Below are 21869 nucleotides of genomic sequence, written 5' to 3' on the forward strand. Positions count from 1 at the left end.
ATCATTGTCGAACTTCACCATGATGCAAGATCATTCAAAATGAAAATTTTAGTTTTACTAAGGCCTGTCCGCCAACTCGGAGCATTAATGTCATTCCACAAGAGACTGCATCACGTTAATAAATTCACTACAGATTAAAAAATCAAAAAATATTTTATATGAATGAATATTTTACATTATGGCTTTATTTTACATTGTAGTTTCCCATGATTGGCCAGTCGCCTTCTCATTTATAAAGCACAGCTGTGAACGTGTGATATAGCACTGGAAAGATTAATCCAATGCTATACCACACAGATTCTTTTGAGTCTGAGACAGAGACAGACTGCTACAAATTACCTTGGAATGAAGCGAATTTCCGAACATGACACATGGTCAGTGCTATAATGATAAAAAATGAACTCGATCGGTAATTGGTAAGAGATTCCGCAGTGTGTGGAAGCTACGGGAGTCAACTTTATTTATCGGGCTATTTGTTTCCCCAAGCCTGCTTTATCATGAAGTCAGGTCTCGGATAGAACATGTCCGGTACCTCAGTACCTTCGTATTTCATATTTGTTTACATATTTTGACAAACGTTTTAGCCCGTTACTGAATTTTAATGCGGAATTTAGCTGCATTGGTCGCACACACAACACGTTTTGACAGTAGAAATATAAAAACTCATTCAATTTGTTTACTTCTCAAAAGATTAATTTTGTTTCAGGAAATATTGCAGGCAAAAATCAGGAGCACGTATTTTATGTTGTGAAAGGTACCATTACTCCGTAGAGCCCTCACTTTTTCATATTTTTTTGTATGTTATGGCTCTTTTCTGTCAGACGTCTGTTTAAATTTCCAAAATACCCAATCTAATATAAATTCGGAAGGTCAAATATCAATCAGTTTATGTTCAAAAATATTTATGCCCTTGATACGACTACTGGCGGTTCTTTCTGTACAGCTTTTAGACTAACACCAACTCTTTGATGCTTCGTTATAAGGGTTGGTTCTGTCTATTTATTAATGAGATAAACAATTAGTGAATTAACCGTCTACGAAACGTCATTATACAAGCTGGATCTTTCTGTAACATTTTTGGAGCAAAAATTCATGATCCCTTCGTGCAGGAAACACTTTGATGCGTTGTTGGCTAAGCGTTAGCGAGACTTACCACTATTGGGCCTGTGCGCATGATATCTCGTAAACGAACTGGCCAACAAATTTGAAATTATGCATTAAGTTTATTTGCATTTCAACCATTTGTTACTTATTTACTGGCTGAGCTTTAGCAATGCCTATTACTTTCGTGGCTGTCTGTCTGTCTGTGTACATCTTGAAACTCTGACCATACACCAGAATTTGAGCATGAAGCTTCATTTCTATATGTGGAACATTGAGTTCGGTTATTGTACATGTCATTCCATGTAATTTGGCCGAGCGTTAGCGAATACTTTTGAATTGGTCTTATGAGTAACTATGATAGCAACGAATAAATAGTAGAATAAAAACATTTTCAAACAAACTCAGTATCTCCATCACTACATGTACCCTAATTATTCCAACACATGCATCATGTTATCGTGAGGTGGTGTTTAGACTTTGACTATTTAAGAGGTGATAACATGAAACTAATTTGGTGAGAAGAAAATGTGAATACATCATCTATCTCTAGAAATATTTTTATATGTAATATTTTGCATGAAACTTCATTTCTACATAAACAAGAATAAATTCTAAAATGTCGAATGTTCAACCATGGAATTTTGTTGAGCATCGTTGAAGTAACCTTCAATGATTATACAATTTTCACGCTGGCACAATTTCTCTTTTGTTTGTTGAAAAATTTAACACTTTCGTTGACTTATGCTTGTGTGTCGTTCTATCTGCTATAAACTATAAACTTGAAATTTTGCTTGCAACCTCAGCGAAGCCTGTTAGAACACGTGGTGTTACGTAATATTTCCTTGTTAATAATTAATTTGTGATGCTATTCGTTAACAGCAAAGTTTATTTTGTCCATCACACACAACTCAGTCTATTGTACGCGCAGGGAGAGACGCGTACTTGTAAAATGTGTACGTTCTCTGATAACGCAAGTCTCTTATCACAAGTTCTCACAATGTCTTTTATAACCAGTAATCCTGAGCCAAGGTTACTACAAACTGTGGGTGAACACTGACAGTTTGTGCTGATACCGGTAGTAGATAAATACTACACACACATATTGTAACCTGACTTTCTCAGTGCGAAGGTCAATATTGTGTACTTTGGGTACACAACCTCCGTTAGCAGATAATAAATACTGCCACATATATTTTAACCCGACTTTGATATTGTACATACGAACAATGTGTACTATATTACACAACCTACGTCCAGATTCATGATAAATACTGCCACATACAGTATAACCTGACTTCGAAGTGAATAGGGATTGTGTATCATTGCTAATGGTGTGGTATTTCAACATACTGAAAGTCTATTGCATGGTAACAGATACACAATAAACATTGATATACACTATAACAGGGTACTGTGAGTTTAAGTTTTAAATGTAATAAACTCAAATTACACAAAACTATTAGCAATATTCTTTTTTAACTTGTATATTTATTTATAAAAATAACTAAAGGAGATATATATCCGGCGTTCAGAGTAAACATCTACTTCCATGAGAAAAATATAAACCCTAAATCACAAATACAATATAATTTTTATTTCAAAAAAACATTTCTCTTTTACTCCCTTTTTAATTTGATACATGTCACGTAGAGTACGTTAATATGTAAATTTTTAAGCTGAATTTCAGTTAGAGTGTAGATTTTATGGTCTATCAGCCTTTCGCAGACAACAGGCGAACAGTATTTACTACTCTGAGTGAGAAGTCTGATATTCTCAGAAAAGTCAAAAGATATAGGACATCCGAGTCCACAAAAACCTTGTCTCAAACTACTGTAAAGTCCAACGTACCAGTAGCCAGATAAAAGTATAAAATCACAGGTCTTAGTTATTAATGTATCCTTAATTACCTAACTACATACCTCAAAATATAAAATGTTCTTCTTCGAACTGTTAAATAGTGAAACGTGTTCACATTAGAAAAAAAACATGTTGCCACTACTAAATGAGTGATATGCTATTCAATTTAAACATTTCTATCCTTTCAATTGAAAATAAGTTAGAATTTATTGAAAAACAAGCTGCATAAGTGTATTTGGCTTACTTAGATCTACGCTCCGGTGCCAATTAAGCTCATCTTTGCAAAAAGGAGAATTTGTAAATTGGCGTTACATTCGCTACAGATCTGGCTTCAACGGTGAAGAGATATTTATGGGAGCTACTTGATGTAAAGTGGACGATTTGTCAGCAAGCGGCAGGATATGGAAGGCCCATCTGTCTACCGCTTCCCCGCGCCACGCTGCGGCCGCCTCCGGCCTAATCATGTAGCCTGCCTAGTGAACTTCTCACGTTACCATTAATTTCTTTGGCTACGTAAATCTGGCCAGCTCTCTCTGTCTCTCTCTCACACACAAGATATTCCCCAACAACCAGCTAACAGTTTTCCGACAGTTAAGTACATTTGGGTTTATTTAGTTTTAAAAAAGTTGATAATTGCAATTCCTATTTCTAATGAATTCATTTATCACCTCAGTCGTAACGAATGTGGAATAAATTTTTTTAACCATAAAATAACAGTTTATTTAGTTTCTCAATCCAGATGTTAATAAAAAAACCAATGTTTTAAAATTGAATAATTTTGTGTAAAGTATAGTATTAAAATCATTAATAATTCGAATTAAGTACGGTTCACTGGAATAATAAACAATTTCTCGTAATCGAGCTTCACCACTTGCATTTGCAGTAAGCCCACTCGAAACCCTCAAAACGCTTTAAAAACCCTGACGCTATTAATGGAACTGGAAGTTTAATTCATCGACTGAAATTACAAAATCAGTGTTGTGCGTTCATAAAATGGAAGATGCTTTATAATTTATCTGATTGTACTCGTACATGTATCTTGCCTAGTTTGCTTCTTCCATAATGTATCAGAGACGAGTAATTTTATTTTTTTATTTTTATTTTACATTTCAACGGAACAGCATTACATTTTAACATTTAATAAGAACAGCAACCTTATCACCTTTACAATACTGTGTAGCTAGTGTTCGTAAAATTGTAAAGACCTCTTCTGATGGTTACGGGATGTGTTCTTATGCCTCTTATCACGTACAATATTAAAACATGTTAAAAAGTAATAATGAAAGAACTAATAAAGTCTCAAATATTCAAAAATTCAAATAGATTAGGATTAGACATTTAGTTTAAATCTAATTATTTTCTGTAATATCAAACTGAAATGATTTTACAATATTGATAGCTACTCCTTGCTAACACACATCGCAGTTTTATAAGGCAAGGACGAAAGATAAACACGTAGAAGACAAAGAATAATGATTTATTTTTATTAAATACACGACCACATTGTTTGAATGTTGTATTCGTTTATACTAGTGATAGTACAATAAACCTTTTTTCCAATGCTCCAAGATTCAACAATAAGTACCATGTTAAACACTTACAAACTTTTAAAGAATATATTCTACAGTTGAATTCACCGATATGGTGTTTTTTTGATTTTGACTGAATGTCATAAGATCTCGCATCTCGGCGACCTCTACAGTATAGTATTTTTCTCTTAAATTACTCTTAAATATCATAAAATCATAGAAGTTGAAAAAGTGACAACAGTATTGATCTAACTTGTAAAGAGTTTTATAAAATGTCCACCGATGTTAGCCGTATGTAAAGTCAACGTCACTGATATGAATATGTGTTCAAGTGGAGAAAGTAGAATAATTGATGGTTACACGTCACCACGTCCCCGTCGAACACAGCTACTTGAGAGAGCTGTACGTGCGGTCGACGCGACGCGATGGCCGAGGACAGTCTCGTTTGGTCGTCCATTAATCCGGCGGCATCTTAGACGCTTCAAACTGAAATATGTGATAATGAATTGGAGCGGGCTGGCGATAATTTATCAGAGGTGCGACATGACAGCGAGCAGGCCCGAAGTTGGCTCATCGGCCACCAGGGGCGCGCGCTGTGTTAATCAGCTGATCCCTGCCATAGAGGTATAACCGCCGGGATTAATCTGCTGTTCGAGCACAGAGTTATGGCCACACGCACTTTCTAATCGGTGCTGAGATCTTTCGTAACACGCGATCGGTTCTATGAATTATACTAAAATAATTTGATTTCAGTAAATGTTATATTGCGTTAATCTGTGCTCATGTAAAGTCAACATTACTTTGGTTACACTTGTTGAGAATAACTGGTTATTTTCTTTGTGCATTAGTTGTTAATTTACACTAAGTTACAGTATAACGCTTAGCATCGGTATTATTCTCAAATACCAAGTATTTTATAGGTTTATAGGTATAATTAGGTAGATGTATACAAATTCAGTTTATTGCAGTTGTCCTCATGGTAGCGTTTACAGAAACATCTTCATAACCCCACCAAACACGACTTCCAGAGTTCAAAATATCTCTAAATACTGCGGCTAAGTTTGTTAGCCAGCTTGATACGTAATTTACTTTCAATATGGCGGCAATTCTAGCTTTATGAAAATGACAATTCCATTATTTAGAAACCTAGAGAAAAATAAACGTCTGGAATGCTTATAATATTTCATAGATGCTGTGTTTGACAATGTTTTTGTGTCTCAAATGGTTTTCAAGATATTGAGTACATTTACATTCCACGAGCAATAAATTATTAATATTTCAGCTATCACAAAATTTACCTACTTATTCCAACTGAGCCGGAAGGAGCATTTTATATACGATTTTGAATGGCTATACAACGAATTAATGATCCTCTCTCAGAGGGGTGTTTCACAAGGAGTCCGTGAAAAATCCATAATAAAATATGAACCCAAATAAGCCCAATATTTTACTGCATAGCGACGACGCACCAAGAACATAGAAGATCACTATTCATAAATATAAAATGACAGCTGTAACAATAAACACAGGTAATTTCATGCTTAATGTGAAAATGTGGTTGCCACTTTTTTAATAGTTATTTACAAAGATACTCAAAATGCTATTTACCTATACAGTTTAATATTGAGAATGCTATGTAAAATATTTGTTTTAGATGCTTCGTTTTGTATAGAAGTTCCACTTTCGTAAAATGTTTACTGTAGTAAAGTGTTTTTCAATACATATATCTAGATTCTTCAGTATTTTAAATCTGTTGAGTGTATTTAACATTTAAAACAAAGTAGGAGTACGTCACACTAGATTATTCTAAAGATGTCTTGCGGACAAGCAGATGTACAGCCAATCATACGGAAAAGAAATGTTAACATCCCCCTGCACACAAAAGATAAATTTTGTTAGGCTACTAAATGATACTCTTCAAGGGCGCTCAACCACATCTCAAAGAACAATAATCTTTTGTGTACGTAAAAATTAAATTATATGCCAACCTTTAAAATGTATAAGTCAGTTTGCCCTTGAAATATCGTGCGGACAGACAAACAAAAATAAAATTGTTCCCGCTCCTTGACGAATATACACATCTTCCAGTTGAAATATATATTTTATTTAATATGTATACATCGTTGTTCCTACCTTTAATGTTATTATTAAATTTAATACATTCTTAAATGTACTTAATATTTGTCGTCTATTCCTTCTAATATTAGGATGGATTCTTCTATTAAGATTGTAAAAGATCAGAATCCTAGACTTGTAATAATATATCCTATAACACAGTATTGTTACTCTGTGGTCACAAAGATTACAAAATGTAATATTCTGGTTCTCCGTGGTCAATGCTGGATTCACAAGAGTTAATTACAAGTAAATTCATTAAAGCCATTCCATAACACTGGTATAAAGATATCTGGTTACAAATAAAGAATTAAACTATAAAATACGTATTCATCATAGTTCAGTCAAAATTATGTAACAGAAGAATATGTATAGAGATTATTTAAATTGAATCTTGCTATACGTGTACAGCTGTCTTGTATCTCTAACACAGTGAAGGTAACGCCCAGTAGGTAGAAGTAAATGTTGTTTACCCAAACCCAATATCCAGGCGAGAAACGATAATGAGTGTCGTAAATCAGACTTAGGCTCGGGAGTGTCCAAGAGAAGAATGTAACGTTGTCACAGCGATCGGAAACTGGAGAGCCAGGGATATGTCACCGGGCTGAGAGATTACAGCTTAAATATATTAATGTTTCAGGAATTTACATAGTCTCTAGTTTCATAAAATAAATCACAATGAACCAATAACATGTCTGTTAGAACATGCGCAATCGTTATGTTGCTGCCACGGCTGTCAAATCCCAATGTGTCAAATATTTGCAAATTATATAAAACGACAGACCAGGTTTTGTGCTATTTTATATTGGACAAAATGGCTCATTGCCATGGGGACCAATTTCAGTAATTCACCTTGCAAGTCAAAGCGTTGACAAGATAGGAAGATATTCCAATACTACTTAGGGCCGATAAACCATACTGTATCTACCCTTGCTTGGCAGAAGAAGAGTGGCTATTAAAAATCCAAAACATTTTGCTCAAGTTGGTACGCCGTTTTGTTTCAATATGTCTGCCAAGTCGTTCAAAGTTAAAAACAATCGTAACTCAGTTATGTATGAATATAGAGAAAAAGTAAAACTTGTTTTGAAATGCTTACAGCATTTCATAAACTTTTTATTGTAAATAGATTTTTTATCTCTAAATATTTCTATGACATCAATTAAACATAAATATAAGAATAAGAATATAACAAAAGTGATCCCATAAGAAGTTTTCGACGTTAAGAACTGGCGAAGGAAGTGCATAACATATCCAAACTTACACTATACCAAGTACAAAGATTGTTCGTATAATGTTTCGACTAAGCTCATTGGCTTCTTACCGTATGTCGTCATTAACTTCAAAATAATCATATTTCCAATATTTAACTAGAGAAAAAAATGTTTATGTACAATGCAGTGGGAATCCTGTATATCTAAAATAAAAAAAATATTAATATTTCAATTTTCATAAAATCTATTTAATTCTTCTGATTGGACGGAAGGAATATTATTAAAACTTGTACAAAACACATTGACGAAATTCCTATGTAATTTATGCACTCTTGAAACTCGCTTAGTATTTTAAGTCCGGTCCGTATGGATTTCGGGTAGGATTTTAAGAGGCAAAAGTTTTAAAGTTTTAATTTGGCTATACTATATAACAATATCTATTTTTATAGAGTTCCTCACTAACACTTTTATTTACCAATTTTAATAATAGCTGGCTCCTAAGTGCCAAAATAGTTTTCATGCCTAGCCATAAAGGCCCAACATGGAAACCTATTTTGATTTTTTATTTAGTAACAGGTACCCTTAAAAATCATGAGTAGATCTACAAGTGCTCCTATTTTGGACTCGACTACTACTCGCGTGAGACGAAATAAAACCCAAATGCCTCACAAATCCCTGGTTTAGGGCTGACAAAGAAGGATAAGGGCAGTCCCTCACAGAGGATCAGAGGTGATGACAAATCTTATTAGTCTTCACTCCATTTCTCTGTATTACAACGGTGAAACTATTAAACCTTCCTGTCCCCCTGATCCTCCTGATCGTTTGTATTACTTAAATTGTCATCTAGTCAGATTGAAGTGGCGGGAAGGCGCGTCACGGTGGATTGACTGACCGGGAGAGCTTGATTAGATCTTGTCACTTGGTAACATCAGTGTTATCACTTCTGAACATTATTACTTAACTAAGACCTTTATATTAGACTTTCTGAAGGTTATGTGTAATTTTCTATAAATACGACTTTTCTCTCTTTTCACCAACTACTTTCGAGCAAGATCTATCTAAACCGTTTATTCTAATATTGACATTAGGCTCAGATGATTATTGGTTACCTTGCAAAATTACTGTACCCAACCCGGGATTCATTTTCAATCTTTTCAATAAAACAAGTAGATTTAAGGCAGGTTGTTACTTTAGTATAAGGCCAGTAGTTATTTATCATTTTTATTTATTAAAACTAAAGCATATATCAATACAAAAAAAATCAGTAACACAAGTTTCATTGAACGATGGCAAACGCCCGGAAAAATCTTGTTTCCTTCAAAATCCTTCCATTGTCAAAAATAAACTTCAAACAAAGAATTAATACCAAAGCCAATTTGATAGCAACTTTCAAATACTTTATCTTCTGAGTTCATCCGGGGAAAATCGTTTTCTTTTTCTCGTATTTTAATAATTGATTAATTATCAAATATTTTCGGAGAGTACACATAAAATTATTTCTGCCTTTCTATCTCTAAAAATAATTTGGACAGAGAGTATTATTTAAAAAAAGGAACAAACATATTCCTTTTAAACTCATTATCAAATATATAAAACCAAAACAACATAACGAATACGGTAATATTAAAAATAAACATAAGAAAATGAAAGTTTCTACTGCAACATATTTTTCAACTCAATTTATTTACAAATAAGGAAGTGGAGGCTGCCACAAAATGTTGGTGGTTTGGCACTGGATGTCGCTTTATTCCCAGCGGAACAAAATATTTCATACGGTCCCTCTAACAATGTGTTAGAAATAATTCCCAGTTCTACCTATGTATGGACGTAGTATTTGTCAGTTCCACAAACACACACAAAAACATACACACACACACACACACACACACACACACACACACACACAAATAAAATCACTGACGACCGCGCGTAATGCCAAAACGTTCCTAAAATATTTGCACAATATTACAACGTTTGGAAAATGTTGAAATTTCTTAGTTTTTATATGAAATGTATAGATATGTATTGCACTATACTTCAACCTTGTAGTAAAATATATTTTTATAACAATTCAACGTTGCTGTCACAACAATTTTCTGCATGCTCTATTAAAGCCACGTGTATGTGTGCTTGCCAGAATACGTTTTTCTGTGATTTGTGGATTTCATTCCCATAACACTAATACTATGTCTGACAGAGCGGAGCCCTGAAGTAATCCCAAAACATGCACAAACCTGATATTTTATAGAAAGCCTCAACTAAATTTTCAATTTTAACTTCCTTCTTATATTTAATTGTTCAAATTTATGTTATTAGAAGTATAATTTACTGTAATATACTCATTTCAGCTTCGTTATGTATATATGTGATAAATTTACGACGAACAAGATATTGGTCTAAGAACTTAGAGCCAATTTACACTTTACAACCTCACAACCTGGTTATTCTGAAATCTATAGAGGAAGTTTTCTTGAAAAAGAATATGATCGTCGGCCACGCTAATTTCCAATTTCGCTGATGTTTGATATGTGAGTATATAAAATGGCTTCAAATCATGAAACGATAATATTTTTATCGGCTCACGTATTTACTTGTTCATTACTCTTAAGAGCAACCAAATGTTAAATCGGAATCATATAATGATATACAGACACTTAAAGTGGTGAATTTCAGTATCCGTGTTTAGTCATTTGACGACGATATAACTACTATTATTCATGTGTATGTCGGAAGGTTTTAAGTTTATAACGTTAAGAAAAACTATAATATAAGAAACAATATTATACTTTAATGTTTTTAACCCTTTTGATAACCTCCAATTTCGACCTCTACGAACATGAGTGCAACTAATGCTCGATTTCTTTCTCTGATAAATCTCTTTATCGATTAAAGAAAAGTTTTGCTTATATAACACACATTTTCCCTCTGATACTGGACTATAATGCATATTAATCTCCGGTTCTTATTTTATTTACAAATGAAGGATAAATATTTGTAAAACTTAATGTTTTGTTTCGATCGTAATGATAAAGGGATGCAGTTATTATAAAACAACACATTTTGATATTGAATAATTAAGACTTGTGATGCAGCACAGCTCCATATAGAGTCGGCGACTCTCATATGGTAATGACATTCAAACGAAATAATAACGCAAAGATAATGCACAATGAATAATGCAAGTGCAGTTTACCTCCACGGGTTCATTATGCAATTGCCAAGTCTCTTGCAGAATTGAATATGGCAGGTCGTGACTGTAAAGAAAGCGTCGCAAAGTTATGTTTCAAGATTAATTGCAGTTGTGGTTGAATGCACTTTAGTGAATTCTTCGACTTTTCTTTCAGATACTGCTTTGAACTGATGTTATTTTAGACTACTTACAAAACTCTATATTTGTATATATATATATATATATATATATATATATATATATATATATATATATATATATATATATATATATACTATACGAGGGAATATCACAGTGTTATTGAATATACTTGCCCTTTACCTCAAATACGCAAAAAATGTCCCATCTAAATTTTGTAAAATGCTTAAAAATTGGACTAACATTACTACATTATCATGTAAGAGATATCACCTTTTGTTTTGTTAGAACTGTTAAAGTGATGTATTAACTGTAAACTTTGTATAATAACTTCCATTTTGAGCGCTGATACTTTTTAAACCGTTCAGGTACTGGAACCTCAAATCAGGCTTCGTTTTTGAAGCTCTAAATATTCTCATCTAACTGTTAAAATATGTTAAATATAGTGATAATTTAGTTTTATTATATGTTGTATTCAATTTTATAGAAATGTACGAGTAGAATAGTTGATGTGTGGAAAATATAAGAAATATGTCTTACCAATAGCAGCACTGTAACGAACGATAGATACCACATCGTCTTAGTTCAATGAATCAGCTCTTCTTTACATTGCATCTTCGAAGGACGTTCGTTTTCCTGAAAAAAAGAACAATATTTTAAATTTAATATATTTTGTTCTCCTATATTTTCCTGCATGTATACTATAATAATCTAAGATTCCAACACACAGATTTTTAGATTTCACGGAGACATTCTTTTCGGAAACAGACAAGTGAAAAAATGTTATTTTAAGAATTTTGTTAGGTATAGGCTGTGAAAAAAAACAGATTTTATTTCTACTATACCGGTTAAAATCTGGGCTTGCCCTTTTAATTGTCTTACCTGTACATATTTTTGAATTATACCACATTTTGGTCAAAAACGTAATAAAAAATGTCTTTACGTTAAAATATTGTTATTTATAATCCACTAAACGTTTAAAAACGTCTATTTAGTTGCCAAATTAAGGTTCTCTCGCTCATTGATGAGTACAGATGTCGTCTATTCTTTTATCCCAATAGCAAAGTTATAATGTAACAGAGCAATATTCACTTACATCTGGACAAATTTAGTCTATCTTCGCATCAATGGAACCTCAGCTAATCTTGATTACTGTACGAGTATATCAAAATGATTTAATGAGTTGATTTAGTATTACTGAAAACGGCTTTCAGGATTAACGTTGTCCCTTAAAAGTGAACAGAAATGAATTCTAAGGACACTAATTTTACATCAAAGTTATACAGAGACACGATATTAGTTATTTCCATATATTTTTAGTTACTGTACTATTGTAAAAAGTGCCAACAGGAATAAAACCTCATTTATAGTTCTTGATTTGTAAAATGTATTATATACTTCTTTTTTTTTGGTCTATACAATACACAAGTTTCAGTGATAATGTAGCCTAATATAACGGAGTATCAAAATTGCAACCACATTAAGTTACCCCAATAATATAAACTAAAAAGTTTTATTGTGGTCTGTTGATTAGGGATTATTTTTAGAAATTTCTACACATAACGTAGCTATGGTAGGAGGGTTGATTTCAGTTCTTTTTAACCCCCTCCCCCCACCCTACGCTTAGTGCAGTGTCTGAAATCTGAAGCTGTCAAAGACTTAACTACTGGAATATGAAGTCAACTTTTGTCTAAAGGGATCCAAAATGTCAGTGATGAAGAAGCTCAAAACGAAGTCTTTGAATCGTTTCGACATCAGAGACTCCTACAATAAGTCACTGACAGGAGTAAAGCAAAGAAAAGATGTCATATTTTAAGAAGCCCTCACTACACTTAGCCTGGGAACTAACGGCTTAAAGGTGACTTCTGAACCACCACAACGGCCGGTACTGGGTTACTTGCCAGGACTTCATCACTCAGCGGTCGTCCATCCATGCAGCAGCCACGCTCGACATTGCTTGTCCGATACACTTGTCAAGAAACCTGTGACAACTTCAGATTTTAGATACTGCTCTAAGCGGAAGATGAAATAGGACTGAACTCAACAAAGATCGAATAGGAGGCAGGTAAAGTAACACAGCTAGTGTCTAACCCCGTCAAGCCATACGGGATCTATACAATCAAAGTAACTCCCTTTGAGTGATTTCGTTGACAAGCTGTGGATAAAAAAATTCTATGGAAACAGCGTAACGGACAACGCAAGGAGGTCTAATATGTGAGGTAGATTCATTGTTCCTAAGCTTTACTTGAATTAGGGCGTACATTTTAGCCCCAAAATAAATAATAAGAAAATAATGTAAATAAGGTAATAAATATGACAAATAATGCTCACAATTTACCTCAACCAATCAAGTTCTGTTAGTGTGGAAATAGCAAAGTAGTATAATACCTTACAAAAAATAGGCCTATATGTAAATTCCCTTTAAGCATATTAAAGTTAGCATCAATCATATTTCTCTTACTAGGTAAACTTGATGCTGCTATTCCAACTTACAAATTTGAAAGTATTTTTATTTTTGGTTACTTTTTTTCCTACGCTTTGGTATAATTAATAATATTTATGTGTGTTACAATTCATTCATTTGTCCGATGATAAAACTCAAATTATTGTTGTTTGGAGTTGACATTTGATATTCATGTTAAATAAATGAATTGTAATTCCAAGTTCAATCATCCTTGCTATACCGGTCCATTCGTTTCATGATAGTGGCATTAAATATTTGAGCCAGCTCTCTGGTAAAATATATTTTTAAAAGTTTCATGTACTTTTTTATTACTGTACTTTTTAAATTATCCTTAAGAAAAGAAGAATATGTTGGTTGTAAGATCTATGTTGGTAAAAAAAAATCTACTACCGACTGTTCTAATTTAATTTTAGTATAAGAAATTTCAAGTGCCAGAGTTGTGTTTGCCTTATTAAAGTATGAAGAATATATATATATATATATGTGTGTGTGTGTGTGTGTGTGTGTGTGTGTGTGTGTGTGTGTGTGTGTGTGTGTGTGTGTGTGTGTGTGTGTGTGTGTGTGTGTGTGTGTGTGTGTGTGTGTGTGTGTGTGAATTGCGCACAAATAAAAAGTTACTGCTGTTAAAGTTTTTTAATAGGCCATTTCTATTCAGTTCTAAGTAAATCGAAATTCACAGTGCAGCCGTACACTGAACATAGTCTTTATATTTCATAACTACAAGCAAGTATGCAGCTAGACCTGCAGTGACCAAGTAAATCGACATTCACAGTGCAGCCGTACACTGAACATAGACTTTATATTTCATAACTACAAGCAAGTATGCAGCTAGACCTGCAGTGACCAAGTAAATCGACATTCACAGTGCAGCCGTACTCTGAACATAATATCACCGATGGAATATTAAACCAGAGCGCTAATTCAAAGCAGTAATATTACACGCCATTATTTGTATATACTGATTACGATGTTAATCCGTCGCATAAATTCATCAGTGCCAATTAGTTAAGCGGGATCAACAGCCCATTAACAACGCTCCATCTCGTTTGATGGTAAATTACATTCTAACCGTGTCGGCTAATTAATGACAATCTGATAGTGGAATAGCGTGATCGTCTCCTAGGGGAACGGTCCATAGGTAGTCGATATCGATACATTGGTTTATCGATAGGGATAGATTTGCATTAATTGGAAACTGACCGACACTGGCTCTCTAGTGGCCTATCACCAAAACTTCTTTAACTGAATTTAAATAACCATACAATGTGAACAGCGTGATGTTTTCTTTATAAAAACACCCCTCATTATTTATTGCAATTTATGAGTGTTAAGAATATTAATTTTAATTATTCCGTTTGTGCATAATTTAGCTTTAAGACGTACAGGTGTTTTATTCTCATTGAATTAGCAGATTAGTAAGCTTTATTACCAAGTTTTGCACTATTTTGTAGTGAGATAGGGTGAGGTAAACCCGCGCAATAGTTACTACCCCTCGAGGGACCAATAATAAACTGATGTTCCCGGACACCAAAATTAGATAAATCTGAGCCGGCGCTCAGTTTGGATAATTTTGTCAATTTTTTCCCACCTCGGCCACTTTTGTCAGTCTGTGGGGGGGGGGGGGGGGTGATTCCGTTACCGTATTGATTATTTTCTGCCTGGATGGACGGATTGGTCTAGGTCAGGTGGTTGACCTTGACTGATTACCGACCAGCTGATTACCGGCAGCTGCTACTGGTCGGAGCGGTCGGACACGTTCGGCAAAGACGACGTGAAACTCTTACTGTCAACTGGTCGTCCTGATGCCCATGGCTGGCTAGTTCTCCGACTTTCGGCAGGGTCCCCGTGAATGCCGTCAACATGACTGGTGCGGCGAGTCTGCCCAATGGAAACAACTGGTAAACCAAAATTGAATGCCCGCGCCCTGCCAGCGCTACTGTACCGTCCTCCAACTGGACTGTCTCTGTGCTTCAATTCATCTTGAACAAGGTTGGAGCTAAAATGTTTTTTCCTTCTTCTTTTACTGGACTTGAGAGGATCGGGTTTTATGAAGCGCTGTCAGATATTATATCTGGAGGAGGGCCAGTGTTAAGTTACTAAAGTATTTATTTAGTTTAGTGACATGATCTGTAGGGGAGGATTTCATCTTTAATTCGGATTCGTGGAGGCAACTAAGCCCCCGCCTCCTTCGAAAATCGGCTTTAAATATTTTTTTTTTAATATTGGCTACGAACTTGAAACAAAATTACTTTTTAAAAATAGTGGGCCTAGAAATTCGACAACCTTTTCCCTCCCCTCAGTTCATAATAATTACCAGTTTAAAATGTTATATTTATTACATGCTGTACCTGAAACTATGTTATTTACGTATATGTCACATTTCTATTTATTATGTAATTGTCAATGTTGGAATTCTATTTATTTTTGTTATTTAGTTTGTAAGTTACTCGGTGCACCGTGGTGCTGCAGTTAAGATATTTAATTTACTTCGTTTGCAAGGGGATTTATTTTATTGTATTTTGTGTGAGAATGTTTGTCATCGGATTAATTATATTATGTACTGGAAATTTGGTCTCTCTTTGTCTCTCTTCCCACTAGTGGCATGTTGTTGTTTTTTTTTATGCTTTGCTCCGAGTTTGGGAGGGGCGCGCTTCCGAGACCTCCTGTTGCGGTTGAGGAGACTTCCGGTGAAGTCTAGTTTCGCTAACTCGGGACAAAGCCCAACTCTTGGTATGGTCACTATGATCTATTTAACATACAGGATGTTCAAAACATTCACTATAAATTTAGTACATTGTTCCATGGAATAACAGGAGGCAGTGCTAAAGACATGGTCTAAATCTTGTCGTTTACCCGTTGTCTGTTTGCACGTGTGCATAAATCATAATAAGCAATCGCGACCAAACTTTTTTTATTAATATAGGATTTATTAAGGTTTAGTTAAGGTTTGTTGTAACAAAAATAAAAACACATGCAGACATACAGGCGGTAAATTACAATACATAGTTCATATGTTGTACTTGTTGTTTCGCTTCGCGGAAGTTTTTGAATACGTTGTTCAACCCCTTATTCCACATTATTCCACCACATTCTTGCAATTTTTCACAGTTAAACTAAACTTTCTCTTAAAAGCTGTTTTAAGTATTTAAAGTGTTCATCAAATTTCAATTGCGGATCTAGAGCATCTCGTCTCGGCCCGCGTCTTCGCGGTTACATAACTTTCGCACTGTACAAATTATGTAAATATGCCTCAAGACGTCTTCATCTAACTATTTTGATCTAACTTATTCCAGTTACTTCCTACCACGCTTCCTGTTCCTGACAAGATATCACCCATACTTATCATTGATAAATAATCTAGTTCATTTTCAGCACATTTCATTATTTAATTCGCTCATTCCTAAACAATGAGTTTAAAAATTATAATTATGCATAGTTTGCATAAAGATCTTATTAATCCTTTAAAAACCTGTTGTCTATTTACTTCAAAACAACATGAACACAGTAAATCTTTGCTAGTATGGATAGAGAATATGCTGTTGTTTGAACAGGACATTGGCTGTTTGCTGTCGTGTGTGTAGAGAACGAACACCTGTTGGTTGATTAGAACACATATCTAATATTGTTTGTTTTTTTTTTTAATAAATGAATTGGAATTTCCGAACTATTTCAGTACATTTTTTTGTAAATCTCGTGGCTCACGGCTATTTAAGTTCTCGCATTTTAAAGTTTTTTTCATTATAATTGTTTATTATGCACAAGTAAACTTATTACTTTATGTAAAGCGATTAGGCCTATAGATGGTAGACTTTTAAAGAGTTTTAAACAAGGTACAATAGTAGGACATTGTCATAATCCTAATTATGACCATACACCTTCCCGCCGTCTTCTTAAACTCAAAGGCCATGTCCAAATAGTACATTTCCTAACAATAAAACATACCAGTTTTGAAAAATAAACATGTAAAAATATATTAATGTTATAAATTAGTTTCAAACAAGTTAGGAGCACGCCTCATTATGTGTCGCTTGACAGGCTTCACTGACGTTTCAAGCAAAATTTCAAGTCTATAGCTCATGTTATTTTCGAGACGGCCCAAAGGTAAAAAGACAGATGAACAATTCTAGAAGAAAGAAATTGTTAGTCAGCCAAATTCCATGGTTGTATTAATTCAACCAAAAATTATAAATGAAAGTCATAATGGAAGTGCTAATGATATACAAATGGTGCCATGCACCATTATAGTAGTACACACTATCTATGTAGAAATGAAGTTTCATACCAAATTAAAACTTACAAGGGGAAGAATAATTTATTACTGCTCGACTGTATAGCGAAGCCTGTTACACGAGGCATCGAGAGGCTCACTTACAGCTTGTATCGTTGGAGATGAGATAAAAACTTTTCAATAACTTTTGAGCTTTCTCATAGCCTAGTAAAATTTTTTTTAGATATCCTTCTCTACGACCTTGGCTGGTCAAATTGTACGCTAATGAGCTCTCCAAGTGAATTCGTAATCTCGAGGTGAACTCGAAACTTCCAAACTGTTGTCATATGTGTATCTGTATTAGAAGAACCATATTTCGTTGAGGTTTTTAGTTTGAATCATTTATTCCTTAACTCATAAAAATATGTCTCAATATCTAAACATTTGAGCATTAAAACAAACATCTATTATTACTTTGCATACTTCGTATTATGTACTGTATTGTTTGATAGTGAGTTTGGGTATACCACAATTTATTAATGACAGAAGTTTTGAATCATTGCATATTTTTCCCATAAGATTACCGTATAATTTGATCAATGGTTGTCGATTAGTTGCTTGATATACTCCTCCACTTTTCTATAGACTGTTTTCATCCTACAAAGACCTTATTAACCAGGGTGATAGCGGCGAGGGAGGCTTCACGTTCGGCCCGGAGAGCGACTCCTTATGGGCCGATGCATACCATTCACAGTTAAAATATAGAGGTACATTTTCAACGAAACTGTAATTCTCTAAGCTAACTCATTCAAAAGGTATCCTTTATATAGAAGGACACACACAGACAGAACTCTGATTTCGTCATCAGTGTTCTATAGTGACAGCGACCATGCTAAACGCCCAGCCAATAGCCCTGTAGAGGCAAATTTTAAATAAATGAATATGTTTTAAGGCTCAACCCTAAATTTCACAATTAATACACTTATTTTAATATTTACTTTTACAATTTTTATGCACGTTTCAGAGTTACAATAGAGTTACCTTGCATCTACTATGACAATAGAGTAAAACTGTAATGTCCCGTTAGCATGTAAAAACTGTTTTGATATTCAGATAAAAATGACATTCCCTCTGTTTTAAGAACGTTATCTTAGGATATACACTTGTGTAAGTATATACGAATGTTTAAGATCTGGTGTTTAAAATGTAAATCAGTAAATAGCATACAATCTTCTGACTTATGTTCCTAATATAAAGATCCTGGGTTTTCGTGATGTTAGAAATCGATAGAATAACAAGACACAACAGACAGACAAGAAAGTATAGTAATATACATTTAAGAACTACAATACGAGTATATACAGATATATGCTCCGTTCATCCCAGTTATTATCAGTAATCCTAGTCCATCTAACGCAGTAAAAGTCTCTTTGCCGTTTAAATTGTTACGAAAATGACATTGTATGTTGAGCTAAACTATTCAACGTTTGTATTCAAACTCCAATCCAAAAAAGATACTTTATCAAATATGTTGATAAGTTTCTGTAACACTCTTAGACAGACAAAACTTCCAATAATGCGATTTTACGAGTGTTCCATATCAATAAAAGTCAAGTTTTTATACCAAATTTTAAACCTTCAACGTCAACTCGTAGGACAATTATCGGCTATGCAGACAGACAAAACTTCCAATAGAGCGATTTTACGAGTGTTCCATATCAATAAAAGTCAAGTTTTATTCCAAATTTAAACCCTCAACGTCAACTCGTCCGACAATTATCGGCTATGCAGACAGACAAAACTTCCAATAGAGCGATTTTACGAGTGTTCCATATCAATAAAAGTCAAGTTTTATACCAAATTTAAACCCTCAACGTCAACTCGTCCGACAATTATCGGCCACGCAGACAGACAAAACTTCCAATAGAGCGATTTTACGAGTGTTCCATATCAATTAAAGTCAAGTTTTATACCAAATTTAAACCCTCAACGTCAACTCGTCCGACAATTATCTGCCACGCAGACAGACAAAACTTCCAATAGAGCGATTTTACGAGTGTTCCATATCAATAAAAAGTCAAGTTTTATACCAAATTTAAACCCTCAACGTCAACTCGTCCGACAATTATCGGCCACGCAGACAGACAAAACTTCCAGTAGAGCGATTTTACGAGTGTTCCATATCAATAAAAAGTCAAGTTTTTATACCAAATTTAAACCCTCAACGTCAACTCGTCCGACAATTATCGGCCACGCAGACAGACAAAACTTCCAGTAGAGCGATTTTACGAGTGTTCCATATCAATAAAAGTCAAGTTTTATACCAAATTTAAACCCTCAACGTCTACTCGTCCGACAATTATCGGTCACGCAGACAGACAAAACTTCCAATAGAGCGATTTTACGAGTGTTCCATATCAATAAAAGTAAGTTTTATACCAAATTTAAACCCTCAACGTCAACTCGTCCGACAATTATCGGCCACGCAGACAGACAAAACTTCCAATAGAGCGATTTTACGAGTGTTCCATATCAATATAAAAGTCAAGTTTTATACCAAATTTAAACCCTCAACGTCAACTCGTCCGACAATTATCGGCCACGCAGACAGACAAAACTTCCAGGAGAGCGATTTTACGAGTGTTCCATATCAATAAAAGTCAAGTTTTATACCAAATTTAAACCCTCAACGTCAACTCGTCCGACAATTATCGGTCACGCAGACAGACAAAACTTCCAATAGAGCGATTTTACGAGTGTTCCATATCAATAAAAGTCAAGTTTTATACCAAATTTAAAACCCTCAACGTCAACTCGTCCGACAATTATCGGCCACGCAGACAGGACAAAACTTCCAATAGAGCGATTTTACGAGTGTTCCATATCAATAAAAGTCAAGTTTTATACGAAATTTAAACCCTCAACGTCAACTCGTCCGACAATTATCGGCCACGCAGACAGACAAAAACTTCCAATAGAGCGATTTTTACGAGTGTTCCATATCAATAAAAGTCAAGTTTTATTCCAAATTTAAACCCTCAACGTCAACTCGTCCGACAATTATCGGCTATGCAGACAGACAAAACTTCCAATAGAGCGATTTTACGAGTGTTCCATATCAATAAAAGTCAAGTTTTATACGAAATTTAAACCCTCAACGTCAACTCGTCCGACAATTATCGGCCACGCAGACAGACAAAACTTCCAATAGAGCGCGATTTTACGACTGTTCCATATCAATTAAAGTCAAGTTTTATACCAAATTTAAACCCTCAACGTCAACTCGTCCGACAATTATCGGCCACGCAGACAGACAAAACTTCCAATAGAGCGATTTTACGAGTGTTCCATATCAATAAAAGTCAAGTTTTATACCAAATTTAAAACCCTCAAACGTCAACTCGTCCGACAATTATCGGCCACGCAGACAGACAAAACTTCCAGTAGAGCGATTTTACGAGTGTTCCATATCAATAAAAGTCAAGTTTTATACCAAATTTAAACACTCAACGTCTACTCGTCCGACAATTATCGGTCACGCAGACAGACAAAACTTCCAATAGAGCGATTTTACGAGTGTTCCATATCAATAAAAGTCAAGTTTTATACCAAATTTAAACCCTCAACGTCAACTCGTCCGACAATTATCGGCCACGCAGACAGACAAAACTTCCAATAGAGCGATTTTACGAGTGTTCCATATCAATAAAAGTCAAGTTTTATTCCAAATTTAAACCCTCAACGTCAACTCGTCCGACAATTATCGGCTATGCAGACAGACAAAACTTCCAATAGAGCGATTTTACGAGTGTTCCATATCAATAAAAGTCAAGTTTTATACGAAATTTAAACCCTCAACGTCAACTCGTCCGACAATTATCGGCCACGCAGACAGACAAAACTTCCAATAGAGCGATTTTACGAGTGTTCCATATCAATAAAAGTCAAGTTTTATTCCAAATTTAAACCCTCAACGTCAACTCGTCCGACAATTATCGGCCACGCAGACAGACAAAACTTCCAATAGAGCGATTTTACGAGTGTTCCATATCAA

At 34.5% G+C, this 21869-nt stretch overlaps 1 protein-coding gene across 1 annotated transcript in view; it reads right to left on the reverse strand.

Annotated features, from left to right (window-relative positions):
* Positions 1–21869, reverse strand: part of LOC124354856 (thrombospondin type-1 domain-containing protein 4-like) — a 167417-nt gene that overhangs the window by 101134 nt on the left and 44414 nt on the right. The window contains exon 2 of the mRNA XM_046805615.1: positions 11685–11780. Within this exon, the coding sequence (XP_046661571.1) occupies positions 11685–11720 (36 nt within the window). The 5' untranslated portion in view covers positions 11721–11780. The remainder of the gene's footprint in view (positions 1–11684; positions 11781–21869) is intronic.

This window comes from Homalodisca vitripennis, chromosome 2, assembly GCF_021130785.1.
Source record: "Homalodisca vitripennis isolate AUS2020 chromosome 2, UT_GWSS_2.1, whole genome shotgun sequence".
In the NCBI taxonomy this organism is placed as follows: Eukaryota; Metazoa; Arthropoda; class Insecta; order Hemiptera; family Cicadellidae; genus Homalodisca; species Homalodisca vitripennis.